Source organism: Ylistrum balloti, unplaced genomic scaffold (assembly GCF_031769215.1).
Source record: "Ylistrum balloti isolate Yb309-2 unplaced genomic scaffold, AGI_CSIRO_Ybal_v1 Utg369662, whole genome shotgun sequence".
NCBI classification, from domain to species: Eukaryota; Metazoa; Mollusca; class Bivalvia; order Pectinida; family Pectinidae; genus Ylistrum; species Ylistrum balloti.
This window is the reverse complement of record NW_026781912.1, coordinates 1137430-1157198: the sequence shown is the minus strand read 5'-3', so window position 1 is coordinate 1157198 and position 19769 is coordinate 1137430. Positions and strand designations below refer to the sequence as shown.

Sequence of the window (19769 nt, the reverse complement as noted above, 5' to 3'; positions counted from 1 at the left end):
GTCAGAGAGTGAACATTTGTATAGTTGGTATCACAGACTGACTATAGTCAGAGAGTGAACATTTCTATAGTTGGTATACTATATTCAGAGAGTGAACATTTGTATAGTTGGTATCACAGACTAACTATAGTCAGAGAGTGAACATTTGTATAGTTGGTATATAGACTCTAGAGAGAGTGAACATTTGTATAGTTGGTATACTATAGAGAGAGTGAACATTTGTACTATAGTCAGAGAGTGAACATTTGTATAGTTGGTATCACAGACTGACTACAGTCAGAGAGTGAACATTTGTATAGTTGGTATCACTGACTAACTATAGTCAGAGAGTGAACATTTGTATAGTTGGTATCACTGACTAACTATAGTCAGAGAGTGAACATTTGTATAGTTGGTATCACAGACTGACTATCAGAGAGTGAACATTTGATAGAGACTGAATAGTCAGAGAGTTTTGTATAGTTGGTATCACTGAGACTTTGTACTATAGTCAGAGAGTGAACATTTGTATAGTTGGTATCACTGACTAACTATAGTCAGAGAGTGAACATTTGTATAGTTGGTATCATAGACTGACTATAGTCAGAGAGTGAACATTTGTATAGTTGGTATCACAGACTGACTATAGTCAGAGAGTGAACATTTGTATAGTATAGTTGGTATAGTTGGTATCATAGACTGACTATAGTCAGAGAGTGAACATTTGTATAGTTGGTATAGTCAGAGAGTGAACATTTGTATAGTTGGTATCACAGACTGACTATAGACTATAGTCAGAGAGTGAACATTTGTATAGTTGGTATCACAGACTGACTATAAGAGAGTCAGAGAGTGAACATTTGTATAGTTGGTATCATAGACTACTATAGTCAGAGAGTGAACATTTGTATAGTTGGTATACTATAGTCAGAGAATGAACATTTGTATAGTTGGTATCATAGACTATAGTCAGAGAGTGAACATTTGTATAGTTGGTATACTATAGTCAGAGAATGAACATTTGTAGAGTTGGTATCATAGACTGACTATAGTCAGAGAGTGAACATTTGTATAGTTGGTATCACAGACTGACTATAGTCAGAGAGTGAACATTTGTATAGTTGGTATACTATAGTCAGAGAGTGAACATTTGTATAGTTGGTATCAAGTCTATTTTGATATACACTACATCCAAAAAGTACTCCTACACATGTTCCTGTTGAAGATTCCAAAAAAAGACATGGCCTGGGCGATTACTGGGACTCCGGTAGTCCCTAACAAACCATTACTGAATCACTAATTCACTTGCACAAAAGTACAAACATTTAAATATCACGGCGTGCCGAAACCTTTCCAAATTTAAGAAGAATCCAACCATTTGTCACCTGTATAAAGGCATAGAATAAGTGTTTACAAATTAAAATTCACAGCTGTTTTCTCAATATTTCTCATTTTAAAATGACCATTGAGGGTTCTTGACCTTCAAATACTTCTCAACAGATATCATGGATGTAAGCACTGTTGATAACTTTCAGCTCTACAACCAAGAAGTCTGGGAAGAAGTCTGACCAGGATTTGAAACAATTAAGTTATAATAAACACATCTCTAATAAAAGACAAGCTAGAAACTCAAAAAGTCTAGATAATACTGCACAAATACGAGCTCTTTCTCATTGGAGGTACAATACAGTAAGCTCAAACTGACCTGTAAATCGAACGTCAAGCCTGAAAATGTTCATATGCCCTATCCTTAGTTTTACTTGGAAATAAAATGAATGCTCTTCAAAAAGATTAAAATCTTACAACCTGTCTGTCTGTGTGTCTGTCTGCCCCTCGGTCTGTTTAATTTTTACAAAGAGTAAATACATCATTCAGCATTAATCAAACATTCTCTTACATACCCTATGGCACACATTTAACTTTCTAGCTGACTTGCTGATAGTGAAAAACACACACACAAAAAAATTTGAATCTTTGCTCCCACTTTTTCTAACCACCCAGATTTACCAAAGGTCACATATATACATATATTTCATTTGGTTTTCATGACTAGAATATAACAACTGGTTAGTCTTATCTATACATAAACAAGGAATTCTACAGTCTCAAAACATACCATCATCTTGTTATCATAATCTTTCATCATTAAGGATAATCAATGACAATGATGAACTTTTGGTATAGAATTAGGAAGATTGTCAGAATATCTTTGATTTAATTACCCAGTTAGAATTCCTCCACACACAGGATATTCTCATAGTACGGAACGTTACACTAGTCTAAGACAATACACACAACCCTTCACTGCTCTGGGGCAGAACAAACATACTGTTATAATAACAAAACACCAGATCAATGGAAAAGTTTGAGATATTACTTTAAAGCTCACAGCTCTCTTGGAAAAAAATGAAAATAAAAGTTAGTCAAAAAACCAGTTCAATATATGTACCATCATTATGAGCATTTTGTAACCTATAACCTAATTCACTCCTAAGAATATTTCGGATAGCAGTAATCAAGCACACTTGACTGACTGATGGAGACACAAAGCAATCATGAAATTCACTGGTGAGTGTCATCGACAGGAAATATTTAGATGTTTATTTTACCTCCATTTCAAAACTTCTGTCTCAAATACAATCTTCAGCCCTATATCACTGTAAAACATAGGGGCAACACTACTCCAAGTTACAGTCAATATCACAGTCATGGTAATGTTTGGCAGCTATGCTGCACACTATTATATACATAATGTTTCTGAGGACACTGCAAAGGTATTTTAGTGACTCAGAAGAGGAAAGCACACACAGTCAAACATGTAAATATTTGGAAATGAGATAAACACAATAGATATCTTCGGCTACCATGTGCTTTGTTTTGATCTCCATTTAGTTATAGCTTTCCAGAGACGACACACCATGCCACCCCTGAAATAAATCAGAATGATACATAGATACAATGAATACGAAATTATTTTAGAAAACGATGGAAAAGAATGGGATTGCACATATCTAAATTGACTTTCAAAAACGGATAACATACCTGTCAACTTTACAAGTTTGAAATGAGGCTGTGTTTGTGTAATTAAAATATAAACTGTCTACAGACTCGATTATATAGTGACCTAAATAGTAAAATAATGATGTGACAGTGGTAAATTGAGTAGTCTCTGTATGAATGTAAGACTGTAAAACACAATATACTTGATCCAAGGGTAAGAATTTGGAGGTAATCACTCAAGGATAAAATGACATTTGGTAATAACATAGAGAGATTCAAAGCTTTACAATACTACACTAGATTTTAATATAATAACACCAAAGTCTGCAATATCAATTGAAATCCTCAGCATTAAAATCTAGCCTACCTGTAATGTTTATCTCACACCTGGTGGCGAAAAGATGTTATACAAAATGTATCCTTAATCAAACACATTGATTCAAGACCTGTTGTCCAACCCTATCCAGTTATTGTTTTGACTTACCATTATGTTACAATATGGGTTGAAGACTTACCATAAGTTCAGTGGTTACAGACTTACCGTAAGTTCAGTGGTTACAGACTTACTGTTAGTTCAGTGGTTACAGACTTACCGTAAGTTCAGTGGTTACAGACTTACTGTTAGTTCAGTGGTTACAGACTTACCGTAAGTTCAGTGGTTACAGACTTACCGTAAGTTCAGTGGTTACAGACTTACCATAAGTGGTTACAGACTTACCGTAAGTTCAGTGGTTACAGACTTACCATAAGTGGTTACAGACTTACCGTAAGTTCAGTGGTTACAGACTTACCGTAAGTTCAGTGGTTACAGACTTACTGTTAGTTCAGCGGTTAAAGACTTACCATAAGTTCAGTGGTTACAGACTTACCATAAGTGGTTACAGACTTACTGTAAGCTCAGTGGTTACAGACTTACCGTAAGTTCAGTGGTTACTGACTTACCATAAGTGGTTACAGACTTACCGTAAGTTCAGTGGTTACAGACTTATCATAAGTGGTTACAGACTTACCATAAGTTCAGTGGTTACAGACTTACCGTAAGTTCAGTGGTTACAGACTTACCATAAGTGGTTACAGACTTACCATAAGTTCAGTGGTTACAGACTTACCATAAGTGGTTACAGACTTACCATAAGTGGTTACAGACTTACCGAAAGTTCAGTGGTTACAGACTTACCGTTAGTTCAGTGGTTACAGACTTACCATAAGTGGTTACAGACTTACCATAAGTGGTCATAGACTTACCATAAGTTCAGTGGTTACAGACTTACCGTAACTTCAGTGGTTACAGACTTACCATAAGTGGTTACAGACTTACCATAAGTTCAGTGGTTACAGACTTACCATAAGTGGTTACAGACTTACCGTAAGTTCAGTGGTTACAGACTTACCGTAAGTTCAGTGGTTACAGACTTACCGTAAGTTCAGTGGTTACAGACTTACCGTAAGTTCAATGGTTACAGACTTAACGTAAGTTCAGTGGTTACAGACTTACCGTAAGTTCAGTTGACGTAAATCCTCATAATTAATAATTTCTAATATATCTTCTAACGTATACTGTTCAGCTGTAACCTGTAGGGTAAGACAAGTATGGAATCCATTAAAGTTTTAAACGCTCATCTAAAATTATAAAAAGATTTTCTTTTCCATATGTCATTTTATGATTGTTAGAAAGAAGTGCATGTATTACATACTGCAACATCAACATATTAACCTTTGACTGACTGACATCAAAACCAACAAGCCATGTAAGAAAAATACTCTTAATGTGAAAACAACAAAATATTACCACTTCAAATGTTTATTTTATAATTTTGATAGAAATTAATCTTTAACAAAAACCACAAATATAGGTTGGTCATTTGACAAATATAGACAGATGACAGGTGTGTACTAATCATCTGTATGCAAGCCCTCAATTTTTCCTCCACTTTATTTATCAGATATATGAACAAATTTCTAGCCATTACTGTTTAAGCGAAAATTATTGCCACAAGTCATTTTTGTCCTTGTACCATTACATATGAATTCACCTCATTTTCAATTCACACTCTGAAAACTATATAAAAAGGATATATTTTATGAATCCTTCCCCCTCTTACATTCCTTAAACTTCCCTCCCTGTTCATGGATGAAAACAAGCTTGAAAATGAAATAAATGAGGGATGAAAATTTCCTGATAAACAATACTTTTCTTCCCTGCTTCTTTTTTCCTGATAAACAATACTTTTCTTCCCTGCTTCTTTTTTCCTGATAAACAATACTTTTCTTCCCTGCTTCTTTTTTCCTGATAAACAATACTTTTCTTCCCTGCTTCTTTTGACCTTACCCTATGAATGGACTCTTCATCTATTTTTTGTTCCTTCATCCAGGTCACCAGGGACTCATCTGGGGGTTCATGGATTTCTGGAACTGAAAATTTTTTTCAATAAAACTTAAACTACTGTATGTTAAAACAACACATAAAAAATCTTTGTCAGTAATGGTTAGTATTTTTTTTAATATATAAGTTGTTGATGACAAAATCCTCGAAGTTCACAAGAACCATGGTACATTTAAAATGTACGCAAGAGTTAATGACAAAGTTTAATACTTCTAAGGAATTCACAGACAAATTAAAAAGGTATATCAGAATTACTGATATAATATTGAAAAGTACACAATAATTCATAACAAATTTTCTTGTACACAAAAATCAGTGATTCATTTCACAGAAGCACAAGAGTTGATGACATAACCGAAAAAGTCACAAATTTAATATACATTTTAATATCAGTCACAGTTATAAGCTAAAGCTGATCAAGGAAATGAAGGGAGATTACACCCAAATGTATCACATAACCTTCAAATGTCTTACCTCGTTTTCCCTGAGGCGATGGCATGGTGATGTTAGGATGACTCAGATTACTGGACACTCTATAAATAGTAGACACACTTACAAATCATAGATCTTAATTTATAATAACTTTCTGAGTGAATTGAATGGAAACTTTCATTATACATTATTACTAACAATTGAAACAAGGATGATTGTGTATTATAACAGGTAATTCTGTGTATGGATTTTTACTACCCCCATCTCAAATTTTGTTCCTTTTTTAAACTTAAGCTATCTTAAGATTGTACAACAAATGCCAAAAAAAAAATAGTTTTTCATTTCAGACTTCAGAGATAATACTGTTTTCATTACACAGTACAACAACACAATAACCATTATTTCAACGTTGCAAATAACTTTTCCTCTTCACTGAAGCATTTTACATACTGAAACCACGCCTTGTACAAGCAACTTCCATAAAGTTAGCATTTGGGACAAAAAAAATGGACAAGGATGTACAAGCAGAATTCGTGATAACCATTTCCCATATAAGTATCTGTAGAATTTCTTTCAGGTGATAAATATCATCTTTTTCATATTTGCAAATTTGAAAATTAATTACTTTTTCAGTATAATTACATGATGAATTAAAAATTACTTCTTTCAGGTAGAATCAACTGATACAATTTTAGACACATACTTAACAAAACATATGAAGACCAATTTTCTGAAAGTTAAACAATGATAAAACAAGCTTAATTTTTTTAATCTACTCCTTCAAGGGTGTTTATTAGAACAAATACAGCATTCCCATACATCGCATACACTCTACAATATCAGGCAGTGAAGTTTATTGGAACTTACTTTACATATTCTATATGGAGTTTCTTTTCGTCTATTGACTTTCGGAGTAGGTTGCCATAGGAACGGTTAACATCAATTAATTCATGAAGTAATCTGTAAATAAAGTATATCTATTCATTTAACACAGTCTGTTCAAAAGACATGTCTACAATGAGTTAAGTGTTTACAGCTGTAAAGTAGATATAAAGGTAACAGTGACCTTTATTACATTGATAAACCCCAAGCTATAGCTAGACATGAAGATTTATAACTGTAAGGCATATATAGAAAATTAATCTGCTGGAGTTAAACTTTTAAGTCTGACCCAGACTTTGTAAAGCTGTATATAGAGCAACAGCTACTGAATGTGTTTTCAGGAATCCTAACTTTTAAGAGCCCCTTAAACTTTCAGTACAAACCTCAGGTTATCATCTTCAATATTGTCAAGCTGTGTGCGAAGCTCGGCAGTTTCAGGACTAGGTCGGTATGCCAGGGCGGACTTGTTAGAGTTTGTGGACGGAACACCTGATGTATCTACCTCTTCTTCCTTACTACCAACTGACAGACTGGCTCCTAACTCTGTAAACAACCACACTTCCTAGTCAAGTTAGCAATTTATTTACAAGACAAGACACTTTAGGAGAAAAAGTTCTCATGGATAAAATGTGACATACTGTATACAGATAAATAACAGGTAACTGGCATGTCTCTAAGATCATGTGTTTTTACTTCTGTTCATTTTTTCAAAATCTAAGAATCAAATGAAACACAACATATATAGAGATGAGTAAAATGCAACATATATGTAAGGAATGGAATAGAAATGTGAATTTGCAAATCAATGTACAAAATTCAAATTTATGCTTCTATCAGTATCAAAACCACTGCAGACTTAATGTCGGATATTGTACAAAAATAAGCAAGTGGGCAGTGGTCATACTTAATGGCCAAAGAAAGAAAGTGGTCAAAACTGGAGGTCAAAATAGACACTGGTCAAACTTATATGTTTGGTATCTATGAAATAGCAAGGTCACACTTTTTTCCCCATCCTATGAATATCTTTGAGTGAGATTAAAGACACGGAGTAAATCATGTGATTAGTTCCAGACAGAGAACCTGGTCTATTTCTGGGAATCCTTTTACAGATAATAGTGGTATCTTCTATCATTTATCAAAAATATCACAGCTGTGCATGTAATTGTAACACTTTCAAGTAAGTCAATCTGCTTAATTTGCGGATGACACATAGAGCCTACAGTTCTGTAGTTCCCAGGATGGTATATACAGAGCCTACAGTTCTGTAATTCCCAGGGTGGTGCATTTAAAGCCTTCAGTTCTGTAGTTTCCAGGGTGGTGCATTTAAAGCCTACAGTTCTGTAGCTCCCAGGGTGGTATATATATAAAATATAAACTTTATTTATTTTACAACAATTGCCTACAGTTCTGTAGTTCCCAGGGTGGTGCATTTAAAGCCTACAGTTCTGTAGTTCCCAGGGTGGTGCATTTAAGTCCTACAGTTTTGTAGTTCCCAGGGTGGTGCATTTAAAGCCTACAGTTCTGTAGTTCCCAGGGTGGTGCATTTAAAGCCTACAGTTCTGTAGTTCCCAGGGTGGTGCATTTAAAGCCTACAGTTTTGTAGTTCCCAGGGTGGTGCATTTAAAGCCTACAGTTTTGTAGTTCCCAGGGTGGTATATACAGAGCCTACAGTTCTGTAGTTCCCAGGGTGGTGCATTTAAAGCCTACAGTTTTGTAGTTCCCAGGGTGGTATATACAGAGCCTACATTTCTGTAGTTCCCAGGGTGGTATATACAGAACCTACAGTTCTGTAGTTCCCAGGGTGGTGCATTTAAAGCCTACAGTTTTGTAGTTCCCAGGGTGGTATATACAGAGCCTACATTTCTGTAGTTCCCAGGGTGGTATATACAGAACCTACAGTTCTGTAGTTCCCAGGGTGGTGCATTTAAAGCCTACAGTTTTGTAGTTCCCAGGGTGGTATATACAGAGCCTACATTTCTGTAGTTCCCAGGGTGGTATATACAGAGCCTACATTTCTGTAGTTCTCAGGGTGGTATATACAGAGCCTATAGTTTTGTAGTTCCCTGGGTGTTGCTTACAGAGCCTATAGTTTTGTAGTTCCCTGGGTGTTGCTTACAGAGCCTATAGTTATGTAGTTCCCTGGGTGTTGCTTACAAAGCCTATAGTTATGTAGTTCCCAGGGTGGTATATACAGAGCCTATAGTTTTGTAGTTCCCTGGGTGTTGCTTACAGAGCCTATAGTTATGTAGTTCCCAGGGTGAAGCTGGGGCTATGAAATGTCTTGGAGAAATCAATGTAAATGCTTTTTAGGTACAGAAAGATTGTAATCTTACCTGGGGACAAAATGGTGATGGCTCGTTGAACCGCACTGCGTAGGAGATTGTCAAGTGCGAACATCCAATGAGGCTGGATATTGTGGGACTTTAGACATTTGCCAACCTAAATTAAAATGTGTCAACAATTTCATTTTACAATAATTCAAACGAAAAGCTCAAAGTTCAATACTCAAATAAGTCCTATTATATCATCACCCAATCTGATACAAAAACGAATACACACAAGTCAAAGTCAACAGGACCAAATGAAATATTTGATTTATCTGATGGTTTGACATAGTCGTATTTCAATAAGGCATTGCAAATCAGTTGTTTACTGGATACATGTCTGATAGCATGGCGTAACAGTATTGAAGAAGTAATAAATAAATGAAAGCATTTCATAATCTTATATGTTAATGATACCTTTTATTTAAATAAACAGTGATAAGACTATTAAACATGTAATGTGAAACACTAATCATTATATTACAGCAGTGGATACACACCCTAAGGTAATACCAATACTCTACTCATATTTGTATTAAGAGATTAACAAGTCCCATCAACAATATTTTAAAATAAAACAATAATTATGTACTCAGGAATATTCTACATTGATATAACATTGATAGCACTGAGCTGTTCTTTGTTGCCCTGGCAACATAACTGCAGCAAAACTTAACATGTAAAGCACCAGAAGAGCGTATAACACAAAACAGAATAAAATAAAACTTGTAGTTTGCATCTGTACATGTATATCCAATAAGTGTATTTAAAATCATAAACTAATGTGTCAATGACAAACTGGTGTTTAATATGATCACTACAGTAGAGATCACTTGTTTTTTGTTCTTTTGGTTTTCAACAGACATACGCATAAAACAGTGGATAAAACACTATAGATTTAGGATTAACAGAATACAGCCCTACATCTCTATCTTGTAATTCTATCAGGATTTGGGGATTTCTTGGAGCTCAGAAGAAAACTATGAAATGTTTTAAATATCTTTTACACTTATGACCTTGAAAATAGAACAAGATCATTTATATAAGGAAGCTTTACAGCATTCCATCCTTGGTACTTACAGGCATAATATCTGGACTCTGGGTGCTGAAAAATTCTTTTTCTAATATTTAAACATATTTCACCCCTGTGACTTGGAAAATAGTTCAAAGTCAATCGATATGAGGGAAATTTACACACAGGTAATGATCAACAGATGATTGCTGGATCCTTCAATATAACATAAGCTTTCAAGCATAGAGTGCCTCTGAGTTATAAAGTCTACCAAATACACTTACAGCCTCATGAAAGACATAAAGAGCCAGTTTTATCTCCATAATGGCCGTCACATCAAAGTCCACTTGGATTTTCAGCTTATCTGTAGATATAATATCAAAAACAATTTAAATGTATATCAAATCTATATTTCCCTCTTCTTTTCCTGTTTGATTGTAATTTATCAGTTTTCTGATCTCTTTACCATCAGCATGTACATATATATGTGTAATCGTAAAATAACATTATTTTCTATTTTTTAGTTCTTCTGAGTTTCCCTGTTGAAACCATTGTTTCAGATGAGGAGCCTGCCCCCTGTCTGATGTGAGGTTCAGAGAGTTGGGTTATTTTGATAGTTGTAGACACTGGTCCAACAAGTGGCAATGGTGTCATCCAGCTTCATGCTTATGAATGCCTCCATTAGCAACATACTGCCTGATAAGAATGAGTAACTACTATCTGATTGTAAATCTATGTTTTATATACACAAGAAGTGTTCCCTTACACAGCTACTTACCTAGAGTTTCACTGATGACATTGGCATTTTGGTCCTGTATGTAGGTGCGTAGTCCACATAGCAGTGGCTGTAGGTGTTCCTGCAAAATAAATATCACAATGTCATAACTTCTTATTGGAAAACATATCTGTTTGTCATATGAATGGTTTTAAACATAACTGCTTAGTTGATACCTAAATCTCATAAAATCTGATTGAAAAGACTTCACTCTAAGCAATTTCTCTTAAACTGAACCTGTATTCAGGATACCTGTTGGTGTCAAATTTCTCTTAATCTAATGATAATTTTCAAAATACCTCTTAATGTCAACTTTCTGTTAATATAATGTTTTATACGATATATATTTACCTCTAAAAGTTCAACTTCTGTTATCATAATGTTATTATTCAGAATGTCTTTTCATGCCAAATTTCTCTTAATCTACCGATAAATTACCTCTTTATGTCCACTTTCTGTTAATATAACATAATTCTAAGAATACCTTTTAATGTCAAACTCTGTTCACATAATGTTATTCTAAAACATATTTTTCTCTTTTTATATAACTGGTTGACTCCTGTTTTAATGTAAAGTGTTGATTACAAAATACATGATATGAACATCATTTATATGGGGTTAATTCATTCTCAATATTTTCCTGACCAAGTCACTGTTCATGAGTTATCCAATGAAGAATCCTTTGTTTTATAAATGCAATACTTACCACAGTTATTTTAGGGTTGGAGATGGTTGCATCTTTATGTAGTAGGTCTAGCCAAGTCTTACAGATCTATCAAATAAAAATACAATGCATCTTAGTTTAAATATAAATTCATAGAAATATTTTTATACAACTACAATTCCAAAGTATCTGATCTAGAATCCTGGAGTTTAAAGTTTGAAGGTCAAATTAAGATCTGAATTGTTTACTTGTAGAAATGAATAACATTGCTTTTTTGTTATTTCTTATTAATTTATACCTCTCTGTTTCATCACAAATGGTATCTGTCTCATTCACATGTTTGTTCAAAGACACTTAAAGTTATTTAACAAATGGTTTCTACACAAGGCCCATGTCAGAATACCATCTCAATGAAACTTTGAGAACACTTTACTGATGAGGGAACATGAGTAAGCAGCAGTTGTATGATCAGGTAAGGCAACATGCCTCTTCTTTATTTAACTATACACCTATGGATGTCAGTTGTTCACACATTCAAAGTCAAAGTTCAAGATGATCACCTGTTCGCCATTTTTCTGATCAGTTAAAAAATTCAGCAGGCACAACTAAGGACAAAGTGGGTACTTCTCAAGTAATAGCAATACCAGACTTTATAATAAAAAAAATCAAAAATGGCTGCCTGCCATCTAGTACTTCTCAAGAAATGGTAATAACAATAACTGATAATAGAGGAACAACGCACCAGGGACAGGGTGACTGAAATCACCTACCATCTGATGATGTGTTAACATATCAGACATGGTCTGCTGAACTATTACTTTGACATCGCATGTACCATGTGACTGGTCACCTCACTAAATTTCTCACTCATGCGTAACAAGTATTTTCAACTGCCTAAACAAAGGAATATGGACATATTTCAGTGGTTCCACATCAGCTATATTGCTATTTATATTATAATTAAACAGAATTTTACGAAAACCAAAATTGAGGCCAGAACTATTTAAGTAGTAATGGAATTTTGAAATCTTAATGATCATCATCTACTTCAGTGTTTTTCTTCCAAAGATTAAGTTTCATACAAAGAAATCTATTTAATTTTTTAAAAACTTTTTTTTTTAATTTTCGCTTTTTTTTTTGTTTGTTGATACAGTTAAAACTGGTTATCATGGACTTCAAGGCACTGTGGGAAATATTTTGACTTGTCCAAATTTCGACTAAAACAAAGTGTCCAAATAAGGCTGACGATATATCAGTTTCCTGTCACTGATTATGGTTAAATGAAGTATGAGCTACAAAAGCATGGTACACCGTGGCACAAACAGCGAAATTTAATCTTTTATTTGAAACGGCCACTTTGTGATGACCTCTATAACAAAACACGAAGTTTTTCTGTTTGTTTTTGTAGCACAGTATTCACAGATTGACAGCTTTCTACAAAACAATATTCTCACCTTATCTGTATCCAAATCAAGGATGTGAACTAGTGTTATCCGTCTTTCAGAGTCTTTCCTGAGTAGATAAAATCCAAACTCTCTTCCCATGCTGTCTGCTGAACTGTGTTCTGTCTCACTGACATCTGGAGACAGGTTTGTCATACTGGAGCTAGCTGACAGCCCCCCAAACTCCATACTGAAAAAAATAGTTTATTCAATCAATGACATTAAGCAGATTTCAATCAGAAAAATATTCAAATAATTATAATCCAAACAGGAAAGAAAATTTAAAATGAAAATACAGGGATAATTAATATGTCTATAAACATGTAAATGAAGTGATGAATGTAAGAGATTTATCTGTCAGCAATAAATGTTCACGAATCAAATGTGCATTTCTAATTGAAGTGAAGAATGCATTTAATACTAAAATACAATCAGCAATTAAATTTACAATAGGTCATCTAAAAGGCTAAAATGAAACACGTTACAAAAACAGAAATAAACATTGAAACAATGTGTGACAATATAAAGACATCAGAAATCAACAGTCTCAAGTTTCACGAAGAAAATGATTACAACAATCATGAAATTGTCAACTACAAGTGTATCATAATTATTCACATTTTAAATCAAAGTAAAAAAGTCAAAAGATCTACTAAGAAGGAAAGTGATGGGCACTCAGAGAATGTGTTGTCCAAATATGGATGCTTGAAATAGAAGAATAAGATAATACAGACTTGAAAAAGATGAATAAAGAACAACAGCAAAAAGGAGAGAGTGAAGAAAGGACATGACATGGGGGATCAGGACATGACATGGGGGATCAGGACAAGACATGGGGATCAGAGGTGAAGTTAAACAGAAGAGTACTTGGTATGGAGATATTGAGGACAAAGGACATGCCATGGGGGATCAGGACATGACATGGGGGATCAGGACATGGCATGGAGGATCAGGACATGACATGGGGGATCAGGACATGACATGGGGGATCAGGACATGACATGGGGGATCATGGGGATCAGGACATGACATGGGAGATCAGGACATGACATGGGGGATCAGGACATGACATGGGGGATCATGGGGATCAGGACATGACATGGGAGATCAGGACATGGCATGGAGGATCAGGACATGACATGGAGGATCAGGACATGACATGGGGGATCAGGACATGACATGGGGGATCAGGACATGACATGGGAGATCAGGACATGACATGGGAGATCAGGACATGACATGGGGGATCAGAAGAAAAGTTAAACAGAAGAGTACTTGGTATGAGGATATTAAAGCCAAAGAAAAATGAGACAGGAGACCCATAGCCTGCTGAATGTGTAGTAACAGAGAACATGAGACAAGAGACCCATAGCCTACACCGTCACATGAGTTAACTCACCAACAATAGGGAATGAATGTGTAGTGACAGAGAAAAAGAGAAATGCTATTTGTAAAAGGACAGAAGAGTTTTACTGAAGTTGTAACTAATTACTGTATAAATTTCATGACATAACAGAAACCTTATCAAGTATTGTAAACTGACTTTAGGGTTTGGTAAAACAGCCAATAAGGCCTTTCTATTCATGAAGTGTATTCGATTCTACCATATTTGGATATTAAGAAGTTTTTTGAAATTACATTCAATTTGACCCTTTTTTTTGGCCACACCCATCAGCCCTTGGGGTTAGTCAAGGTCAATACATGCATAATATCAAACTGTGATCCTATATGAACAATTCTAAGCATGAATTTTTATAACTTTGATAAAACACCTGATGACCCCTCCATCCATGAAGAGTATTTGATCTTCCATATTTGGGTATTGAAAAGAAGGTTTTTGAAATATGAGTCAACTTGACCGTTTTTGGCCCTGCCCCTCTGTCCCTTCGGAAGTAAGGACCATATAATTTACACCTTCAATTAACATTTGGCAATTTCACAGAAATTAATTCAGGAGTTTTCCAGAAGAAGCTGAAAATGTAAAAAGTTTATGGCTGCACTATGGATGAACCAAGATTTTGTGCCATTGGCCCACGTGTTTCAGAAATGACGCTGCTTGATTTTATTGAAGCAACAAACTGATCCCTAAATTGTAAATATGACCCACTGTCTTTATTCAATAGGGTCATTTCTAACACAGTTTGTTATGTTTACAAGTCTTGGTGATTCAGACTTTGCATATATTCTAATAACCAAATAAACATAATGAAATCTGAAATTTAATCAACCCTGCTGTGTATGGAATCGTCCGGTTTCATTATTATACCATGCTCTAATATAATAGCTCTGATGATCTAGACAGAATAATAAACGGCAAGACTGCCCCAAACCCAAAATTATCAAAACTTCCTAAACTTCCACCTAATCAATGGCCTTTTAACATTTTTTTCAAAAGCAAAATGATATTTACAAGGAACCCGAAAGGTCAACGGAGGTCAGTGAAAATGAAATAAAATCTACAGCGTTGACTTGAAAGTAATCCAGAAGAAAGAAACAAAATTACATGTTTTTCTACCATTTTTTTGCATCTAAGTTTTTATTCAAGTAATCATAGGTGTATGAATAGGGCATTTTGACCAGGTAGAATTTGCCATATCAGCCATGGACTCAAAACTCTTCATTTTTTAATAAGTAATCCATGTCACCATGAGACTCTCAGGTGACCTAGAAAATGGAGTCATTGTAGTACCTAAGAAGACAGAGGAAAGTAAAACATTGACTGATAGGGAAGGACACTGTACTAATTAGGGATGCATCCATATAAGGGCATATGGGATTAATAGACTGAAATCTAAAGCATCTATGCCAATTAATATTTATAAACAATGTTAGTACAAGACACATGAAAAGTTTGTGCTGTTTTAAAAACAAGAGGTATCCTCAATATTACAAAAGTGACTCTGCATCAGCTACATTCCCAAAACTCACACACTGATTTCTTCTTTCGTTATGTTCTCGGTTATTTGTTTGTTTTTATTTTCAGATGATGCAAGAGATTCATACAGAAAATATCTACAAAACCAACATCAACATTATAAGACAACACCACAAAACATTCATAAGGCCTGTAAAATCTGAAGTATTAAGATTGACTTTACGATTTTGAAGTACAGTTAAGTATAATGCCTTCAAAAACGTATTTATCATGAGTTAGTCCATTTGATGTGAAATATGAACAGATGTGATAAAAATAAAAGGCTTGGGTTACTGTAAGGTAAAGATTGGGTAAAAACACAAGAAACATCAAATTTTAAGGTGGTGAGAGAGAAGAAAATAACTACATAGCTATCACACTTCAATGCTCTCGACTTCAAGAAAGGTTGGCAGGTAATATCACTTAGCCATGACTAACAAGTGCTCTAGAAACATGAATACAGTTAATGACTTCTATAAGGTTTATCTACGTAAGCAATAACCCATCCATGTTTTCAACCAAATATCACAAAAAGTTTTTGTACAGATAAATGCAAGTGTTCAAAGAATATTAGTGTGTTTGTTTGAAATGTAATTGGTTTCATTACATACATTTTCATAATTATGGTTAAGATATTTTTCAAAGTTACTTTCAATATTAGGTGGAGCTCGAGAACCGCAAAACCAAGAAATGAAAGTGAAATACACGATCCTGTAGTTTTTTTATTTCAAAGTGTTAAATGTAGAACTTAATATTATTTACATGGCAAGAATATATAGCTGTATTTTTCTAGTAAATTTATCAAGCTTCATTAAATGGCAAGAGGTTAATTAACCTGTTTCATTTGAATATATTCAAATTTGTAATAAATATTAATCAAGGACTAATTAAAATTAAAACATTTCTGAATGAATATTATCCAGTGATATGTAATAAAACATTACCAGAAGGAGGTGGATTAGAAGATATGTCATTGTAAATACATATCTACACAATCTGAGAAAATCAATCTTGTAAGATTTTCTATTCCTCAATGAGGAAATGAGTGTACAGCAATAAGTATGAATAAGGTGAACATTCAAGTGCCATGTTTCTCGGGAATTCTTTAAAAGCCTTTGTCCACATTACTATATATTTGACTTTTGAAATTCAAGTGTATTAGAATTTTATATTATTTTGAAATACTTTATAATTACAGAAGGATTACTAAAATAAAGTCACCGTTATATTCTATGTTCCTTGACACCTCAGCAGATAGATCTTTTGTACTTTAGTTACTGACACGCAAAAACACGCCAACACCACACACAAAAATTACCTCCCTTCCTTGAAGAGCCGAGATTTGGAAAGAACCACCATACAAATGTGAAACATGTTAATATGACCATTCATTTTCTTCAAATATTAATTTTCACTGTTTTCTTGATCTGAAATGTTTGGGTCAGATTTTGATATCACAAGATACAAGATAATCAAAAAGGACAATATTTCAGAACATTCAGGGGTCAGTAAAGACAGGGCTTACAGTACCTTGAAAATGCCTTGTTAACTAGCTGAGAAAATCAAAACATTTCAAGATGAATGTAGTTCACCAATGAGACAATTTTGTAAAACCAAAACAGAAAGGAAAAACACAAATATAAACCAATAAATTAAGTTTGAAATAAAATCCGAATCAAACAAACATTTAAACAATGAAGCTGTGATTTGAAATTTAAACAAAATTTTGTATGGTCATGCTGATCACAAGTGTAGGTTAGAAGCCTGTGACACTAGACAATACCTAAGAAGGAGTGGCCTAGTATGTAAATGTGGCTGTTGACATGACTAAACAGGTGTGTGTTACCTGTAGTATGACCTAGGGGAAGGTGACCGGAGAGGGGATGGAGACCTGAAATCAATGTTGTATGCATTACATGCTACTGTCTATTCATTTGCATAATACACTATATTGCCTCCAAGTTCAATTTTGCCCTTTTCTTTCTATCACGATGTGAAAAACAGGAATATTTCAATGATTTTTAAAATTTTTTTTTTTGAAATTTCGTAAATAAATAATCAGTTTTATTAAACTGTTTTTGCCACTGATACAATAAAATAAGCTGAAGTATATCAGCTGAAACAGCCATGTTTTAGCATCATGAAAGAGTATAATTACAACAATACATACATAGGCAAAACTTGATAAACACAAAGTACTTTATATCTCTATAGCAAAACATGCTAACAACCTAAACAAACACTTATAAATGAAATTGAAAAATCTGAAAAGAACATCATAATCTGTCATCCTTCTTATGGCAGTATTTTATCAAATTTCAGTTTTCTTAAACATAAATTTCCTTTAAAAGGAAAGTATTATTTAAATGAAAGAAACATTTCAGCTGAAAATGATTAATTAAAATTACACATACATTAATATTCTGGAAATGTCATTAGGAACATCAGGTATAGTTATTATTATGTAATAGTTCTTTGTAACCTGTTAAGATATCTTTTAACTCCTATAACCGGTTATCCAATGATATCTTATTTTTGTTTTATTACATAACCTGTCCATCATTCTTGAAATACATTAATTAAAATCCTAGTAATTGTTAATTGGTCAGATCATTAATTGTTTTATCTTTTAAATTAACCCAGCAATAGCATGCAATCCCATGAATCCCATCACCACCAGGTTAACAGTGTTTTGTTAGAAATGTATTAGTGTCTAAAATCAATGTGAGACCCCAGCCCATTGTTTACAGACATTAATCATGTTGAACTTTTTTCTAATTGTCAGGATGATATTCTAAAGATGCTGACATCCCCATATTTCAGGGGATATCTATAGTTGTCCAGAGCGATATTCTACAGAGAGCAACATCCACAAATCTAAGGGGATATCTATAGTTGTCCAGAGCGATATTCTACAGAGAGCAACATCCACAAATATTAGGGGATATCTATAGTTGTCCGGAGTGATATTCTACAGAGAGCAACATCCACAAATATTAGGGGATATCTATAGTTGTCCAGAGTGATATTCTACAGAGAGCAACATCCACAAATATTAGGGGATATCTATAGTTGTCCAGAGTGATATTCTACAGAGAGCAACATCCACAAATATTCCACAAATATTAGGGGATATCTCCAGAGAGCGATGTTCTACAGAGAGCAACATCCACAAATCTAAGGGGATATCTATAGTTGTCCAGAGTGATATTCTACAGAGAGCAACATCCACAAATATTAGGGGATATCTATAGTTGTCCAGAGCGATATTCTACAGAGAGCAACATCCACAAATATTAGGGGATATCTATAGTTGTCCAGAGTGATATTCTACAGAGAGCAACATCCACAAATATTAGGGGATATCTATAGTTGTCCAGAGTGATATTCTACAGAGAGCAACATCCACAAATATTAGGGGATATCTATAGTTGTCCAGAGCGATGTTCTACAGAGGGCACATCTACAGGTTCAAGTGAATATCTAAAACATGTCATAGCAACATTCTAAGGATGGCTGCAGATTGCAGGGGATATCTATAGATATCAGGGCAATTTTCCACAGATGGTGACACTGAGATATTTAAGGGGATATCTATAGATGTCAGGGCAATTTTCCACAGATGGTGACACTGAGATATTTAAGGGGATATCTATAGATGTCAGGGCAATTTTCCACAGATGGTGACACTGAGATATTGAAGGGGATATCTATAGATGTCAGGGCAATTTTCCACAGATGGTGACACTGAGATATTTAAGGGGATATCTATAGATGTCAGGGCAATTTTCCACAGATGGTGACACTGAGATATTGAAGGGGATATCTATAGATGTCAGGGCAATTTTCCACAGATGGTGACACTGAGATATTTAAGGGGATATCTATGGTTGTCAGGGTGGTACCATATATTGTGACATGAACAGACATCAAGGGATATCTATGGTTGTTCATAGAGACAT

The 19769-nt window shown here is 34.4% G+C and overlaps 1 protein-coding gene across 1 annotated transcript in view; it reads right to left on the bottom strand.

Annotated features, from left to right (window-relative positions):
• Window positions 1–874: 874 nt before the first annotated feature.
• The window catches only part of LOC132559294 (mitogen-activated protein kinase kinase kinase 5-like), a 75048-nt gene continuing 56153 nt past the window's right edge, over window positions 875–19769 (bottom strand). Inside the window, exons 32-43 of the mRNA XM_060223911.1 lie at window positions 17654–17698; window positions 12906–13083; window positions 11494–11559; window positions 10791–10869; window positions 10297–10376; window positions 9010–9115; window positions 7060–7219; window positions 6662–6754; window positions 5837–5895; window positions 5309–5391; window positions 4475–4551; window positions 875–2906 (exon numbers count right to left, since the gene is read on the bottom strand). Coding sequence (XP_060079894.1) covers window positions 2840–2906; window positions 4475–4551; window positions 5309–5391; window positions 5837–5895; window positions 6662–6754; window positions 7060–7219; window positions 9010–9115; window positions 10297–10376; window positions 10791–10869; window positions 11494–11559; window positions 12906–13083; window positions 17654–17698 — 1093 coding nt within the window. The 3' untranslated portion in view covers window positions 875–2839. The remainder of the gene's footprint in view (window positions 2907–4474; window positions 4552–5308; window positions 5392–5836; window positions 5896–6661; window positions 6755–7059; window positions 7220–9009; window positions 9116–10296; window positions 10377–10790; window positions 10870–11493; window positions 11560–12905; window positions 13084–17653; window positions 17699–19769) is intronic.